A 16,009-nucleotide genomic window follows, 5' to 3' on the forward strand; every position below is an offset into this window, starting at 1 on the left:
ATTTAGTGTAACTCATGCTCTGCATGGGAGGTATAATCACAATATATGATTTCAACAATTATCTATGAAAGTTAATTGATTATAATCAAATAGAATACTAAAATGTCATGCATTGGAAAATCTATTTTTTGTTTTACTTTAATTATTAATTATTACTACCTTAATTATTAATTATTACTTTAATAATTAATTAATTATATTACATACTATCCTGCTTTAATATATTAATTAATAAGATAAGATAAGAATAATAAAGATTGGAAAACCCATGCTTAGTTTTATTTTAATTATTAATTATCACTACCTTTAATTTAATTCTTGTTTTGGAGACTATCCTACTTTAATATATTAATACGACATCGAGCATATAAGGCATGGTGTAAATAATATTAAGATTAAAATATAATTATAATTTATACATATTATGTTGTAATTTGGGAATAATTTGTAACAATTTTGTGAAGAATTTGTAACATTATAAATCTTATAAACAAACATATAAGATTTATAATGTTCACCAATATATTGCAAATCAAAATACAAGAGCAATTTGTAACATTAATTTGTTGTTCTAAGCGATTGCATGCAATGGAAATCGAACCATGGTGACGATTGTTCACCAATAGATTATAAATCTTATGTCAATTCTTATTTTTAATATATTATATTATAAGGTTGATATGTTATATAATGTGGATAGTATTTTTTTTGTGTTATTTTTTTTAGAGCCGTGCTACAGTGCCCGAAAAAGGTTGAGTTGAAGTCCGTCTATGATGAAATCCGCCCGAATTTTATTTAAACGTGCGTGCGGTGTTTTCGAGGTAAGGATATTTTTGACATTTGATATTTTTAATCATCCCATACGTCAACTAATTCAGGCAAAGTAGAATAATCATTTTTTTTATTCGAAATCATTAATTCATATTTAATATATTTTAACGGAATAAATTCATCAATAAAAATTCTAAATATTATATATAGATAATGTGTCAGCCCCATGAAGTCCGTCCATCTTACACACAGTTGGGCGGACCTCATCACATATTAAGTCCGCCCAACCGGTATTGGGCGGATTTCATATGGGACGAAGTTTGCCAATACCCGGTTGGGCGGAAGAAGTCCGCCAAGCGGACTCTATACTAGATGAGGTCCGCTAAATACCAGAATGGGCGAAATTTATCGTAAATGAAGTTCACTTGGCGGACCTCATCTAGTATAAAGTCCGCTTGGCAGACTTCATCCTTCAGAAACCAATCCAGAGCAAAAAATATACGTGTTTGAAGAGTAAAACATTTAAGCAAATTAAGGCTGGGATATACTATGTTAAAGTCAGTGAGACAGATAAGAAAAAATTGAGAAATTTAGGGTAGGCAATGCCCACCATTGGCTATATGTGGCTCCGCCACTATATGCAAAACATCTTTGTCCTTAATCTATTATAACAAAAACTGATACACAGCCATATTCTTGCAGAATATCTTTGTCCAATGCATAAACAGTAATTCATATTGCTTGGCTACCTTGAGTTCCAACTACAGTCTCATTCAAATCTATCATGTGTGATTCTTGACCTTCAATCTGAAAAATCAGAAATTCAATGTAAAAAATATGAATTATAAGTAAATAACTAAAAAATAAATACGTAAGCATGGATAATGAATTATTGAAATGGTATTCTACCTCATCATCATTACTTCCACGAGCCCCACGACCTCCACGAGTTGAACTCCTACCTCTGTTTTGATTAACTTCCCGTGATGATTTGTACTGATTACTCCTCGGCCTTCCGCAACCACGAATAACATTTGGATTCAAAATTGGCATACCTCTAATTTCCAAATTCTAATCTCCATCCTGCTCTGTGTTTATTGTGATAGATTCATTAATAGCCATAGTATCATTCCAATTAATTAAATCATTCTTCAGAGCTGCCAAGCGTCTTTGTATAAACTCCATTTTCTCTCTACTACCAAAAGCCATATTAGTACATTCCTGAAAGTAACATTCCACTTCCTTGAATTTCTTGAATTCATCAGTCATGTGAGGATAACCTCCAGCAAAGAAAATCTCAGAATGGCGCCTGACAACATCTTTTCTCCACCTCCTTAATATATATCTCTCATTGATAACTTTCATGTCTTTAAAGGACATCAACTTAAAGATGTGGCAGCAAGGTATGCCCTTGAATTCAAATTTATTGCAATTGCAGCTTAAATAATCACCATTCTCTCTGTACTCAACAGTGTAACTAAACTCCTTATGGTACCAATTATTTAAGATGCATCTCTCCATTATTTTATATTTTTCGATACCTACCATAGTAGCTGCTGCCCCTGCTTCCTCTTCAGTTAGCGGAATAACATGGCAGTACAACAAGCGCCTAATTTCATTTTGAACTAACTTGAACATTGAATTTGTGTATGCCTGTTGGAACTGTATTTCCCAATCAAACTCTGATATGCATTTAATCACTTTATATTTCGAGTCGTAGTCAGCCAGGAACTCTTTCTGTATCTTAGTACTCATTGCAATCTCATATTGTTCAACAAATTGTTTGAATGTGCTCATAGAGTGAACATAACCATCAAAAAAAGCATGCATTCCCTCACTCCTTTGAGTAGAAACCATACTACCCCAGAAATTGTGATGCAGATAAACTAGTGCCCAACTTTGCCTTTGATTAAAAAGGTCCTTTAGCTAATCATTCCTTTCCAATCCATGCTTCATCAAGAATTCATTCCAATTCCTCTCAAAGATTTCAATAGTGAGACTATCATATACAAGAGCTTTGAATTCGATAATTGCCTTGTTGAATTCAACAACATTCCTAAACTTCTGAGGCAGTTTGCAAAGGATATGCCACAAGCAATACCGATGAATAGTGTTAGGCATAACATCAATGATAGCGGACTTGATGCTTTCGCATTGATCAGTTAAAATAGCATTAGGATGAATATTTCCCATTGCTTCGAGCCAATTCATAAGAAGCCACTTGAATGATCTTATGTCCTTATGTGTAACTAGTGCACAGCCTAAAAGAATTGATTGTCCGTGATGATTTATGCCTACAATTGTAGTAAAAGGCATTCTATACCTGTCACTACAAGAAAATCTGCGTTTAGAGACGGATTTTTGAGACGGATTTTTCCGTCTCAAATTAGAGACGGATTTAGAGACGGATTCAGAGACTGAATAATTTAGAGACGGATTTAGAGACGGAATTTTTCCGTCTCAAATTACAGACGGATTTTGCGACGAAAAAAAACCGTCTCTAAATAGAGACGGATTTAGAGACGGAAATAAATCTATCTCAAATTAGAGACGGATTTAGAGACGGATTTAGATACTGAATCATTTTGAGACGGATATTGAGACGGATTTTTTTGTCTCAAATTAGAGCCGGATTTTGAGACGGAAAAAATTCCGTCTCAAAATAGAGACGGATTTAGTGACGGAAATAAATCTATCTCAAATTAGAGACGGATTTTGAGACGATAAAAATCCGTCTTAAATAGTTAAGACGGATTTTAAGACGGATTTATTTCAGTCTCTAATTTCAGACGGATTTTTTCCGTCTGTAAATCCGTTTGTAATTTGAGACGGAAATAAATATGAAAATAAATCCGTCTCAAAATCCGTCTCAAATTTGAGACGGATTTTGAGACAGATTTACTTTGTGTCAAATTTGAGACGATAAAAATCCGTCCCAAAAATCGCCTCAAATTTGAGACGAATTTTGAGACGGATTTATTTCCGTCTCAAAATTTGTTTTTAATTTGAAATTAAATATAATTATTTAATTTAAAGTCTATTGAAAGTTTATTTAAATATATAAATAATAAAATAAAAAATTTAATGAACAGTATATTAGAAAATGTAAACTAAATATAAAATTTTATAAAACATATAAAACACACATTTTATATTATTAATTAGTAATATTAATAATATAAATACTACATTTTAATATTATAAAACCTTATAAATAAAATATATACTAAACATACACTACATTTTAAATTTGAAGGACGTACAATGAGGATTAAATTAAAAGTTAATCAATCTACAACCTAAGATGATTAAATAATTAAAAAAATTTAAATCAATTCAAAAAAATATGAAATAATAAAATTATAGATATGCAATAATAAATATATAAATATTAATTTTCTTAGAGGAATCAACAAAAAAAAAAATAGTTATGCGACTAAGGATTGGTGTCACATTTAGTAAATGTTATGCTACCTATGCGACTCGTGTCACATTTAGTAAATGTTCAACTAACATTTATTTATATCTATTATATTCATCTCATGAATATAGGCATGTGATTCATTATGCTTTAAGATTAATATTTTATGCTAATTAAAAGAAATAGTCTATGTGTCAATTTATAATCGATTTATCATATTTTTTTTATGAGCAATCTAAGGATTGTTTATTTATTTAAGGATGTATGATAGGTTAAAGATACATTCAATTTAACTCCTAAAATTATGTACACCTTTAGTATAAGAATTTAGACTTGTTCTGATAAACTAATTTGTCACAATAGGTATGAAAATTCTGACAACATACTTATTGTGACAAAATGACACTACAATAAAATAACAGTTTAGACACAGATTTTTTAGATGAAATTTTTTGAGAAAAATTTAAAGATGGAAGAGACGAGAGAAAATCCTAATCTAAATAATAATAATAATAATAATAATAATAATAATAATAATATCTATATTAAAAAATAGATATATATACATATATCTATATTAAAAATATATATATATATATATAAGACAGGCAGACCAGGTCGAATCCGACAATGTTTTCAGTGTGAAAGTGAACTCGATGTACAAGTAGAAGTAGGTAAGTCTTTCAGTTTCATTAGCATATTTTTTTCAATATATATCCATGATATATATATATATATACACATATATGTGGGATTTGGTTGTTTAGGCGGAAGTTTAAACATAGGTATACAGAAATCCGATCATTGGATTTTGTTGATTTATTGGTATATTGGTCGATGGGGGTAAGGGTGCCGAGTGCTTGCCCCTGATCGTAAAAAATGGTCGGCTACGGTGGCCGATGACAATTGACAGTGCAAACTCTTTCTTTAGAAGTTTGCGGGCTTATGTATGATTTATTTAATTATTTTATCATTTTTATTTTTGTGAGTATATTGGTAGAAGAATGATTGGTGTTAAAACTCAAAATACGAGCGTTTTTATAGAAATAATAGCTCTTGCAACACACTATGAAATTTAAGTCGTAATTTAAATACTAACTCAAAATTAGATTCTTAGTTAATTCTAAAAGTAAAATAATTTATTATTGAACTATTATAAAGTATATTGACTAATTTGAAAACAATTCATTCAATAAGTGCACACTATGTTTAATATATTCATTCAATAATAAACTTAATTAGGATTTGAAAAATAAAATTGATATTTTTTTTTATATATTTTGAATCGATATTAAATACATATAAATTAAACTTCATTAAACAATTTGAGTCCCTAATATTATTTTTCTTATTTTTTTTATTTGTTATGTATTAAATTATTTTTTTGATATTTTTATTTAATATTTGTTTAAATACCAAAAAATATAAAAATGAAAAGTTAATTTTAGATTTATAATATATCAAACTTATTTATTAGAATTATTAGATTTATAATATAATTATAATTTTAAATAAATATTAATTTGATGCAATAATATTATTTTTCATAATTTAAATAATTTTATCCTCTATTATAATTTTAAATTATATTATTTTTATTAATTAAATAATAATTGTTTATATTTTAATAAATTATATTTTTTATTTAATATTACATATTAAAAAATAATTAATATTAATTATTATTTTTTAATTTTAATTTTAATATAAAATTTTAAATATATTTCCCTCTTCCCCAAAATCCCTTCTCTTCCCCCCTCTCTTTCGCTCCCGAAAAACCTAAGTCAATCGGCGCCTCTCTCTGGTTCTCCCTCATCTCTGGATCTCTCGCCCTCACCTCTCGCAGCTCTCCCTCGTCCCCGATCTCGCGGCTCGCCCTAGCCCTAGCCCTAGCTCTCGCCCTCGCAGCTCTCCCTCGCCCTAGCCCTCCCCCTCGTCCTTGATCTCGCGGCTCGCCCTAGCCCTAGCTCTCGCCCTCGCTCTAGCTCTCGCAGCTCGCCCTCGCCTTCGGTCACTGGCTCGCCCTCGCCCTCCTCCTAGTCCTCGATCTAGCGGCTCGCCATAGCCCTAGCTCTCGCCCTCGCTCTAGCTCTCGCATCTCTCCCTCGCCCTCGCTCACTGGCTCGCACTCGCCCTCCCCCTCGTCCTCGATCTCGCGGCTCGCCCTAGCCCTAGCGCTCGCGCCTCGCTGTGTCTCTCTCGCTCGCCCTCGCCCTCACCCTCGCCCTCGCCCTCGCCCTCGCTCGCTCACTCTCAGTCGCTCTCGTCCTCGCTCGCATCTCAGTCGCTCCCGCCCTCGCCCTCGCTCGCTCGCATCTCAGTCGCTGTCGCCCTCATTCCCAAGCTACTGAAGTCATAACCATCACCAGCCCGCCCCCATTCTCTCCATCGACACTGTTAAAACCTCCACCAGCTACTTCAGTCGAGGCGACCACTGTCATTTCGGAGAGGCTCTTCCAAATCTCTATTCTGAAGTTCTACCAAAGGCGGAAAATCAGTAAATCCAAGGTCAGAGCAAGTGAGTAATTCTTTTCTCTTTTCTTTTACTTAATTGAAATTTACCAATGTCGCCGATTTCATGCATTGATGGATTTTTTATTTTTATGATTTGAAACCCATGTGATTATTGCGGGTTCTTGCATTGTGATGTCTCTGCATTTAATTTTTATGTGCGTCTGATTGATTTTGTTGCCAAAAAATGAGGTGTTGAACTTCCATTTGCTGGGTTTGGTGTGTAGATGTGGTGATTTGAGACATGTCTGTGCTTTGATTTTGTTGGTAAACAAAGGTATTTCTAAGGCTTTTCTTTTTATTTTAATTTTGAAACAACAATAAACAAATACATAAAAAAGAAACAAGTGGGACCTTTATTTTTGTATGCTTGAAAGAAAATTCTGGAATTGAAGCATTTGACAATTCTATTATGATTGTTATTAATACAATTGCATAATTTTGTTTTTTGTTCTTGGAAGTTGCATAATATTGGTATCACTGTATAAGTCTTGAAGCCTTGATTTAGACCAACCATACTTGATTTTGATGGCTAAATTGGTTGAGTTCTAACTCTAAAATTAAAAATTTGATTATAATTTAATTGCATCGAGATCATATAAAAATTATATAGAACTTGTATTTAATTTGTCATAATATGATATATTATGATCTTGCATTTTCAATTGCTATTTGTGCGAATGATCTATCATTATGAACATGTTGGTAATTATCTGTAAGATGAATTTTTTGTGATTTTAAACAATCTTATAGGGGGTATAGTCCGGTTAGAGGGGAGACTCTGCTAGATTTAAAAAGGAAATTATATTAAATAAAGAATATAATTAATTAAATAATTTTCATCAATTTAGTTAAATTTGTTAGAAATTAGCCTTAGGTTCCCATTCGGTGACCTCCTCGATGGAGCGAGGAGGTCACTGAATTGTCCAGTTGGACAGTCTGAAAATTTGATGTCATGTTGTGTGCCCGGTGGATACGCATTAATTTACTGATGCATGATACGAAAATTCGGTAGCATCTCATGTTGTTCTCCAGTTGCATATAGGAATATGTTTTGATTTATGCGATTGACTCAAATTGAGTGTAACTCGTATGAATCAACACATAATCCTTATCGTGCATTTGGAGAATTGCGTTGGGATGCTGCCGAAATTTCGTACCGTGAGTAAATGCGTCCGCTAGTGGTCATATCACGACTCATTTCCAGATGGGATAGGTCCCAACCTTCAAATTTTAAGGAGTTATAAGGAGTGGTTCAGTGGATAAAGATTAAAAAAAAACTCAAATAAAAAAACTTTTATAATTGTCTTTGTACATATATGGCTAGGGGAATATTATATATATTAGTCATAGGGGTTGAGAGTTTTGATGTGCGCTAAGAATTGATGTGAATCTATTGCAGATCATGGACGTACGTGAGCAGCGAGCATGGATGTATAATAGAGTGGCACCTAATCGTCGAGGGATAACAAATGAGTTCATATGCGGAGTTGAGAGCTTCATACATTATGTATGTGCTCGACCACAGTTCACACAGGACGATGAGACCTTAAGGTGTCCGTGTGTTAAGTGTCAATGTAGAAAATTTCTAAGTGTGGATGATGTGAAGTTGCATCTTTATCAGAAGGGATTCATGGCCCATTACTATTACTGGACATGCCATGGGGAAGACGAGCCTCCCATGGAATCCCAGGTCCGAACGAATGCTGGTGCATATAATGAAGCACAAGGGGTTTACGAGGATAATCCAAATCCATATGATGCAATGGTGATGGATGGTGCAGGTCCTTCTGTTAGGGCACATACGTTGGAAAACGAAGAAGAAGAGCCCAATGTAGATGCGCAAGACTTCTATGAAATGTTGGATAATGCAAGAACACCAATATATGATGGTTGCACTACTCACACCGAACTTTCTACAGCGATGAGGATGCTTAGTATTAAGGCTGATTTCAACTTACCTAAGCAATGCTATAATGCTTGGGTGCAACTAATAAATGAGTTGATGCCCGAAGGCAACCGGATGCCCAACGACTTTTACAGGACAAAGAAGATGGTTTCTAAGCTGGGCCTTGGGTTCCAAAAGATTGATTGTTGTGTTAATATGTGTATGCTTTATTTTAAAGATGATACAAATGCAACCGAGTGCAAGTTTTGTCATGCCCCACGATATACAAGCCGCAAGGTAGGTCCTGGGAGGCGAAAGGATGTTCCAATTAAACGGATGTGGTATTTACCTATAACACCTAGGCTCCAGAGGCTTTACGCGTCGAAGACAACAGCTGGGGAGATGAGATGGCACTATGAAAACCCACGGGAGCCTGGTGTGTTATCCCACCCATCTGATGGAGAAGCATGGAAGCACTTCGATAATGTGCATCCTGATTTTGCTTGTGAACCGCGCAATATCAGGCTTGGGCTATGTGCTGATGGCTTCACACCATATGGTCAATCTGGGAAAACCTATTCATGTTGGCCTGTGATTGTCACTCCTTATAATCTTCCTCCATGGATGTGCATGCGACAAGAGTATTTGTTTCTTACAATAATCATCCCTGGTCCTCACAATCCGAAATCCAAAATAGATGTGTTCCTACAACCTCTCATAGATGAGTTGAAAATGTTATGGGATATTGGCGTGCCAACATATGATATTTCATTAAAACAAAACTTTCAAATGAGGGTTGCACTGATGTGGACTATTAATGACTTCCCAGCCTATGGTATGCTATCAGGTTGGATGACTGCAGGCAAGTTAGCATGTCCGTATTGCATGGAGAATTCAAAAGCATTCACGCTGAAGCATGGTCGAAAGACATCCTTTTTTGATTGTCATCGAATGTTTTTACCCATGAATCACCCATTTCGAAGGAACCGAGATGCTTTTGTTAAGAATAAGATTGAGAAGGGTGGGCCCCCACCACGATTGAGCGGTGATGGAATATGGGGTCGAGTTTGGGCATTGCCAGAAATAATTGAAACAGGTCCAATTCGCACGCAAGGCTACGGGGTAGACCACAATTGGACAAGGAAAAGTATTTTTTGGGAGTTGCCATATTGGAAAACAAATCTCATTCGCCATAATTTGGATGTAATGCATATTGAAAAGAACGTATTTGATAATGTTTTTCACACTGTGATGGATGTGAAGGGAAAAACAAAGGACAACATTAAGGCTAGGATGGACATAAAAGAGTATTGTCGACGTAGAGAACTTGAGTTAGTGGCACAAGGTAATGGCAAGTACTTAAAGCCAAAGGCTCGGTATGCACTCAATGTGGAACAAAGGAGAGCAGTGTGCGAATGGGTATGTGAATTAAAACTTCCTGATGGATATGCATCTGATTTGGGTCGTTGTGTAGACATGCGAGAAGCAAAGTTGCATGGCATGAAAAGCCATGATTGTCATGTTTTCATGGAACGCCTCCTCCCAATTGCACTAAGAGCACTTCCAGACCCTATATGGAAGCCTCTAGCAGAGTTGAGTCAATTCTTTAGGGAATTGTGTTCTTCAAGTCTCAGAGTAGATAAGCTAGAAATAATGGAGGAAAATATTAAGGTAATCATTTGCAAGATGGAGCAAATTTTTCCACCTGGGTTCTTTAACTCAATGGAGCACTTGCCTATACATTTAGCTTATGAGGCACGTGTTGGCGGCCCAGTGCACTATCGTTGGATGTATCCATTTGAGAGGTAATTATAATTGAAACATTACACAATATCCTTTGTTATGTAACTTAGAAACTTGAGTTAATATATTTTTGTTACCCAATAGGTTTTTGCACACATTGAAGCGTAAAGTTAAAAATAAGGCACGTGTGGAGGGCTCCATTTGCGAGGCATACATCACAGAGGAAACCTCCACTTTTTGTTCGCATTATTTTGGACCTGATGTACAATCAAGAATCAGACGAGGTCCACGGAATGATTATGGTGTTGACTTATCGCCAGATCAATCAACTTTTTCCATCTTCAATCAATCTGGTCGACCATCAGGTGCATATAAAGATCGATTATTGGATGATCGAGAAATAGACCGTGCCACGTTGTATGTTCTTTTGAATTGTGATGAGGTCCAACCATACATTAAGTAAGTAATCACTCATATCTTTGGTATTATCAACTTTAGGTTTCTTATTTGCATATATGATTAACATGGCCTATATAAACGCAGTTTATTTGTGGATTATATTAAAGCGGATGCACCACACATTACTGAAATCGATGTAGATAAGAGGATAGAGGTTGATTTCCCGAAATGGTTTAAGGAATACGTAAGTCTATCTTAAATTACAGAAATTATTATTGTGACAAATATACGAATTATGCCATGTATTTCATGTGCACAGGTGCATGATCCAACGAATGAGATTAATGATCAACAAATACGTGACATGTCATGGGGGCCCTTGAGAATGGTGCGCACATGGCCTATGTACATCATAAATGGGTATAAGTTTCACACAGATTCATGGAGTCAAGGCAAGTCAACAAGAAACAGCGGCGTTTGCACTAGAGGGTCAGTATACGGGCAACCCGAAGATGACTATTATGGTATACTTCAAGAGGTAATCCAATTAGAATACCCGGGATTACCAATCAAACAAGTGGTGCTATTTAATTGCACATGGTTCGACCCGACTCCTAGACGTGGGACTCGAATACATGATCAATATGGAATAGTTGAGGTTCGAGCTAACAGAAGGTACAATCGGTATGATCCTTTTATACTTGCCTCTCAAGCGCATCAGGTTTATTATGCTCCGTATCCATCTCGACAACGAAATTTGGTAGACTGGTGGGTGGTTATTCGAGCTAAGGCTAGGAGCACAGTTCACGCCCCAACTATCGAGAGACCAAGGGATGCATATCAGGCAGATGAGGAAACGTCAGTGCAGCCAGTTGGAAGTGAACAACTCAACACCCTTAGAGATGAAGTTGGTGAATTCGAATGGGTGGATGAGCACTCATTTGATCAGAACCTTGTTGCGGGTGATGAGGAGGTAGATGCTGAAGAGGACGAAGATGAGGACGAAGATGAGGATGAAGATGAGGACGAAGATGAGGATGAAGATGAGCAATCAGACGACACAGAATAGCTACATAGGTGATAGTGAACAACTGCAATCTTATCCTTACATTTAATCTGTTAGTTCAAAAACACAATTTGAAACACGAGTTCATGAATATAACACAAACCATTGATTTATATGATAAATCATATTTTATTTCGAAAGTATTTAAAAGTTGTTATCACAATCGGTATGATCATTTTATAGATCAGAAAGTTTGATGTTGTGAGTTTCAATTTCAAACTATTAATATCTAAGATATCAATAATGTTATTTGTGAACTCCCGAGGTTGATTAGGTACTTACATTGAAATATATATATATGTATTTATACATAATACTTTCTTATAATAATTTGCGGTCACTAGTTCTTCAATGTATATTTTGTAAATTTAAAAATATTTATAATAATTCATAAATCACATAGCCAACTAAACATACGCTAACTAACTATAATGTTATGCTTACATTTAAGTTATTGGTTCAAAAACACAATTTTAAAACGGGTTCATGAATATAACATAAACCATTTTGTACATGATAAATCATATTTTATTGTGAAAGTATTTAAAAGTTGTCATCACATGCCTACTAACTATTTTCTTTATATGACAGGATATGTCACAGAGAACACCATATGGTCAAGGTATGCGACGACGTCAGTTTAGAGAGAGTGCTGGCGACGACTACATTGGTACACTCTACACTCCATCTTTAAATTATTCATTACTTACATGTTGAACCCCTAACAATTATTTATTTTTGTAGGGGGACATTCATCTCCTTCTGATGTGAGATTTGATTCCCCTAGCCCACATACACCTCACTCCTACGCTGATGGGCCTTCTTCCACGCCTGTTGAGGTTGGGGGTTCATCAACGCCCCCTGCTCCCCGTCAAAACTGTATCATGATACGTCCCTTGGGTTCCTCGTAAGCATTCTTGATTTTATTAATCAATTTTTATTTGCACAAAGTTTTAATACATGTTTTCACCAACTAATGTGTGTTCCAACAGGTTTGATAACATTTGGTGCAAACGAGATATAACACGAATAATTCAAAGTAAGTTTGAGAAGCCATACACAAGCTGGAAAAAGACAGACCCTGCTGTTAGGGATATGTGGTTTGGCGAATTTAAGGTAATGTGTTATTTCAGTATGTCTAAACTGTTTAAAGTTTTAGAAGCCATACTTGTTTTTTGCTTTTAACCTGTTTTAACCCAATGGATAACTTTTTACTATATTTATGCCCTAGTAGTTTAACATTTAAGCACCAAACATATGTAAAATATTAACAAAATATTACTCTTGTTGTGTTTATGAACATTGGTTCCCATTGGTTTGCTATTGAAAGTGTGAAATAAGGGGCCATGAAACAATGTTCTACCAGTTTTTGAGTAAAAGTTCTCTGTTCTTTGCGATGCTGAAGTGGCTTTGATCATTTTCTCTCCCAAAGGGAGATTAAACGAGTTCTCAAGCTCCAAGTACGTTTCTTCAAGTTTCTCAATTCCATTTTTTCCCTTTTTTGTCAAAATTTTCGAAGGCTTTAATCACACTGGGCATGGTGTAGTGCAGTGCACTGCAGAGATTTTATTTACGCTTTTCTAGATCAAAATAAGATACATTTGATGTACGATGATTTTATTTTCTCTCCACCACCACTCTCTCTCTCTCTCTTGTCTAACCAATTGCTGTCGTACTTCCCCTTTCTTCCTGGAAATTGATCTATAACTGGTGTGTTTGATCTATTTACAGAAAAAAAAAAAACTGGTGTGTTTGATCTGATTTATTTAAATTTGTACCCTTTATTTGAAATGTTATATATCTTGGATTGCAGATTGCTCCATACAAACTCTTTACTGAAACTCACTTTGGTTGATAATGTGTTACAAATTTACTTCGAATCACAAGCTTTTTGATTAATATCATCCATGCCTAGGGTTTACAAAATCTGATGCAACATTAGCCTATGTGATTGGATAAAAACCCATAACTCAAAAATGATTAATCAGGTCTTATTTATAGGGTTTTAGTCTTCTCTTTATTGACTTTTTGCCCCATCATCTTATGCATAAGAAATGCAAGATTTCCAAATATATTGCTGTAATTCTTGCATTTGATTATTTAGAAACCTCATATTCCTCTCCAGTAAAGGAGAACAACGGTTCTCCTTGCTGAGCCCTAAAGAAAGAGGAAGGGAACAAGGGTTTTCTATATAAGCTGAATTGAGCATCTATCTGGCTTAGGTAATTTGGATCTTAGGCTTTGGTTTTATAGTAAAAATTGAATATTGCAGCTTTTTCCAAATTAAATAAGACTTTTGTGCTTCTCTTTATTAGTAAATAAATGAACTGCATTCACATGTGTGAAGCTCCCTAACGTACTTTCAGATATGTTTTTGTTTCTATTATTTATACCTGAAGAAAACTAATTTCATGCGGTTCATTGCTCTCCTATTCTCCCCTTTTATTTCTCTATTGGTCTCTTTGAAGTGTTCCAATTCCATCACAGGCCTTACTTTCTATAAGTAGTCTATGTGAAGAACTTTCAATTAGGCAGCTGCTATAATTACGTTTTTTTCATAAAGAAGATAGCTGTTATAGTTACATTCTACCAGTTAGTATCATGTTGTGTCAGATACACATTCATCTTCTTCATTTCCAAGTTTCTTTTCTTGCATCATCCATTCTCTATAAACTGTTTCATCATTAATTAGTTGCCAAAGAATTTGGTGAAAGATCATACATTTTGCAACATGAAATAGTTAAACAGTATCGAGGGAGACTATTTAAGAGCACAAAAATTGAGATTTTAATAACCAGAAAATGCTGAATAGCCTATTAAGACTTCTATATGAAGGGTCAGGCCCCAAACTTCAATTCATGATGAATTTATCTATATATTTAAGTAAAAGAAAAAAAAAACTAGCTAGCTTTAAGTGCTTGAAGAAAAATAATTTAGTTTTTGCATGCATATTGTAGCTTAGTTGGCTTAAACATAAATTCTCGCATTTAATTTTGTGTGACAAGTAAACAAGTAGGGGATTAATGTAAAGCAATTAGCTTGATATGGTTAGGTCAACCATGATCTAGGGATGTTGCAAATATGGCTTAGGAACCATGAACCTAGTAGCTTAGGTTGTAAAATGCCAATAAACAAAACACTGATTGAGCCTTGTTGAAACAAGCCATCTCCTAACTTAATGCACACTACATAGAATCCTTATCCCAGTTGGCAAGTAACTGCAGATGACTTTGTTCCCAATGGCAGCCAAACCCCAATCTCTCTCCTCTCTCTCTCTCTCGATATATATATATACACACACACACACACAAAACTAGGACTAGCTTAATAAGGAACTGGCAAATACACTCTGAACAAGATGGATTGTTCAACAGTTCAACCCTCAACAGATGATTCCAAAGGTTTCAGCTAACTCTACTAGTTTGACTTGAACAAAGCAGTCTGGTTTATTATTATCATAACAAAGTTCCCAGACGGACTCAAATGACGGCCACAATGTCAAAATAAAGATCTCTACAACTTGATAGAAATGGGATAATGAGAAGAATCTTACAACTAAGCCAAGCCTGGAACTAGCAAGTCATGGCCCAGTTCTGTAGTGCTTTGTATGCATCTTCATTAAGCAGCAAGCAGATTCTACCTACACAAGACCCAAAACCATCAGAGGGAGTTCCAAGAGTGATTTTACCAAAGTACAGTATGAGAGTAGCGTAGTAAAAGATGTGCATGTGGATTTACTCGGCAATGAAACATCAATCACAATCAATGATTCAGCCAAATACCTAGATCAGTTGGGTAACGTATAACATTTTTGAGAAAGATAATCGCAGAGAAATACAAGCACATCCCGGAAAATAAGGGATAGATACTAAAAGCAAAACTGATATTCTATTTTCTGCACTAAATCCATCAGGACACTCAACTATTAGACAGAAAAACCATAAAAATCTTGCCTTGCATTGCCAATAACCCTTTATATTTTATATCAAGAACACGTACAAAAGATAATCAAGAATCTATTTCAATATTTGGTAAGGTCAGGAGGACCATATTTCAAGTGGCTGCCTCCAAGTTTTTTCTGCTGTAGCAGCCTCCATCACAGCAAGCCAAAGCAAACCATCATAAAAAGCTCCTTTGCATGTTCTAGACAATCCATAATCTCAAGTACTCGTGGCTGATAACTTCCTTATCTTCCTGTCATGATTTAGCA

General features: G+C 35.0%; 2 protein-coding genes across 2 annotated transcripts; one reads left to right on the forward strand and one right to left on the reverse strand.

Annotated features, from left to right (window-relative positions):
• Positions 1–1,842: 1,842 nt before the first annotated feature.
• Positions 1,843–2,628, reverse strand: LOC127812812 (protein FAR-RED IMPAIRED RESPONSE 1-like). The gene is made up of 2 exons (XM_052353340.1): positions 2,317–2,628; positions 1,843–2,181 (listed from the first exon to the last, which is right to left on the reverse strand). The coding sequence occupies exons 1-2, from the start codon at positions 2,626–2,628 to the stop codon at positions 1,843–1,845; spliced, it is 651 nt and encodes a 216-aa protein (XP_052209300.1).
• A 5,480-nt stretch (positions 2,629–8,108) lies between these two features.
• On the forward strand, positions 8,109–11,802 carry LOC127812813 (uncharacterized). The gene is made up of 4 exons (XM_052353342.1): positions 8,109–10,396; positions 10,479–10,793; positions 10,878–10,977; positions 11,053–11,802. Exons 1-4 carry the CDS (start codon positions 8,109–8,111, stop codon positions 11,800–11,802), a joined length of 3,453 nt encoding a protein of 1,150 aa, XP_052209302.1.
• Positions 11,803–16,009: the final 4,207 nt, after the last annotated feature.

The sequence above is a fragment of the Diospyros lotus genome, chromosome 11, assembly GCF_014633365.1.
Source record: "Diospyros lotus cultivar Yz01 chromosome 11, ASM1463336v1, whole genome shotgun sequence".
Classification (NCBI taxonomy): domain Eukaryota; kingdom Viridiplantae; phylum Streptophyta; class Magnoliopsida; order Ericales; family Ebenaceae; genus Diospyros; species Diospyros lotus.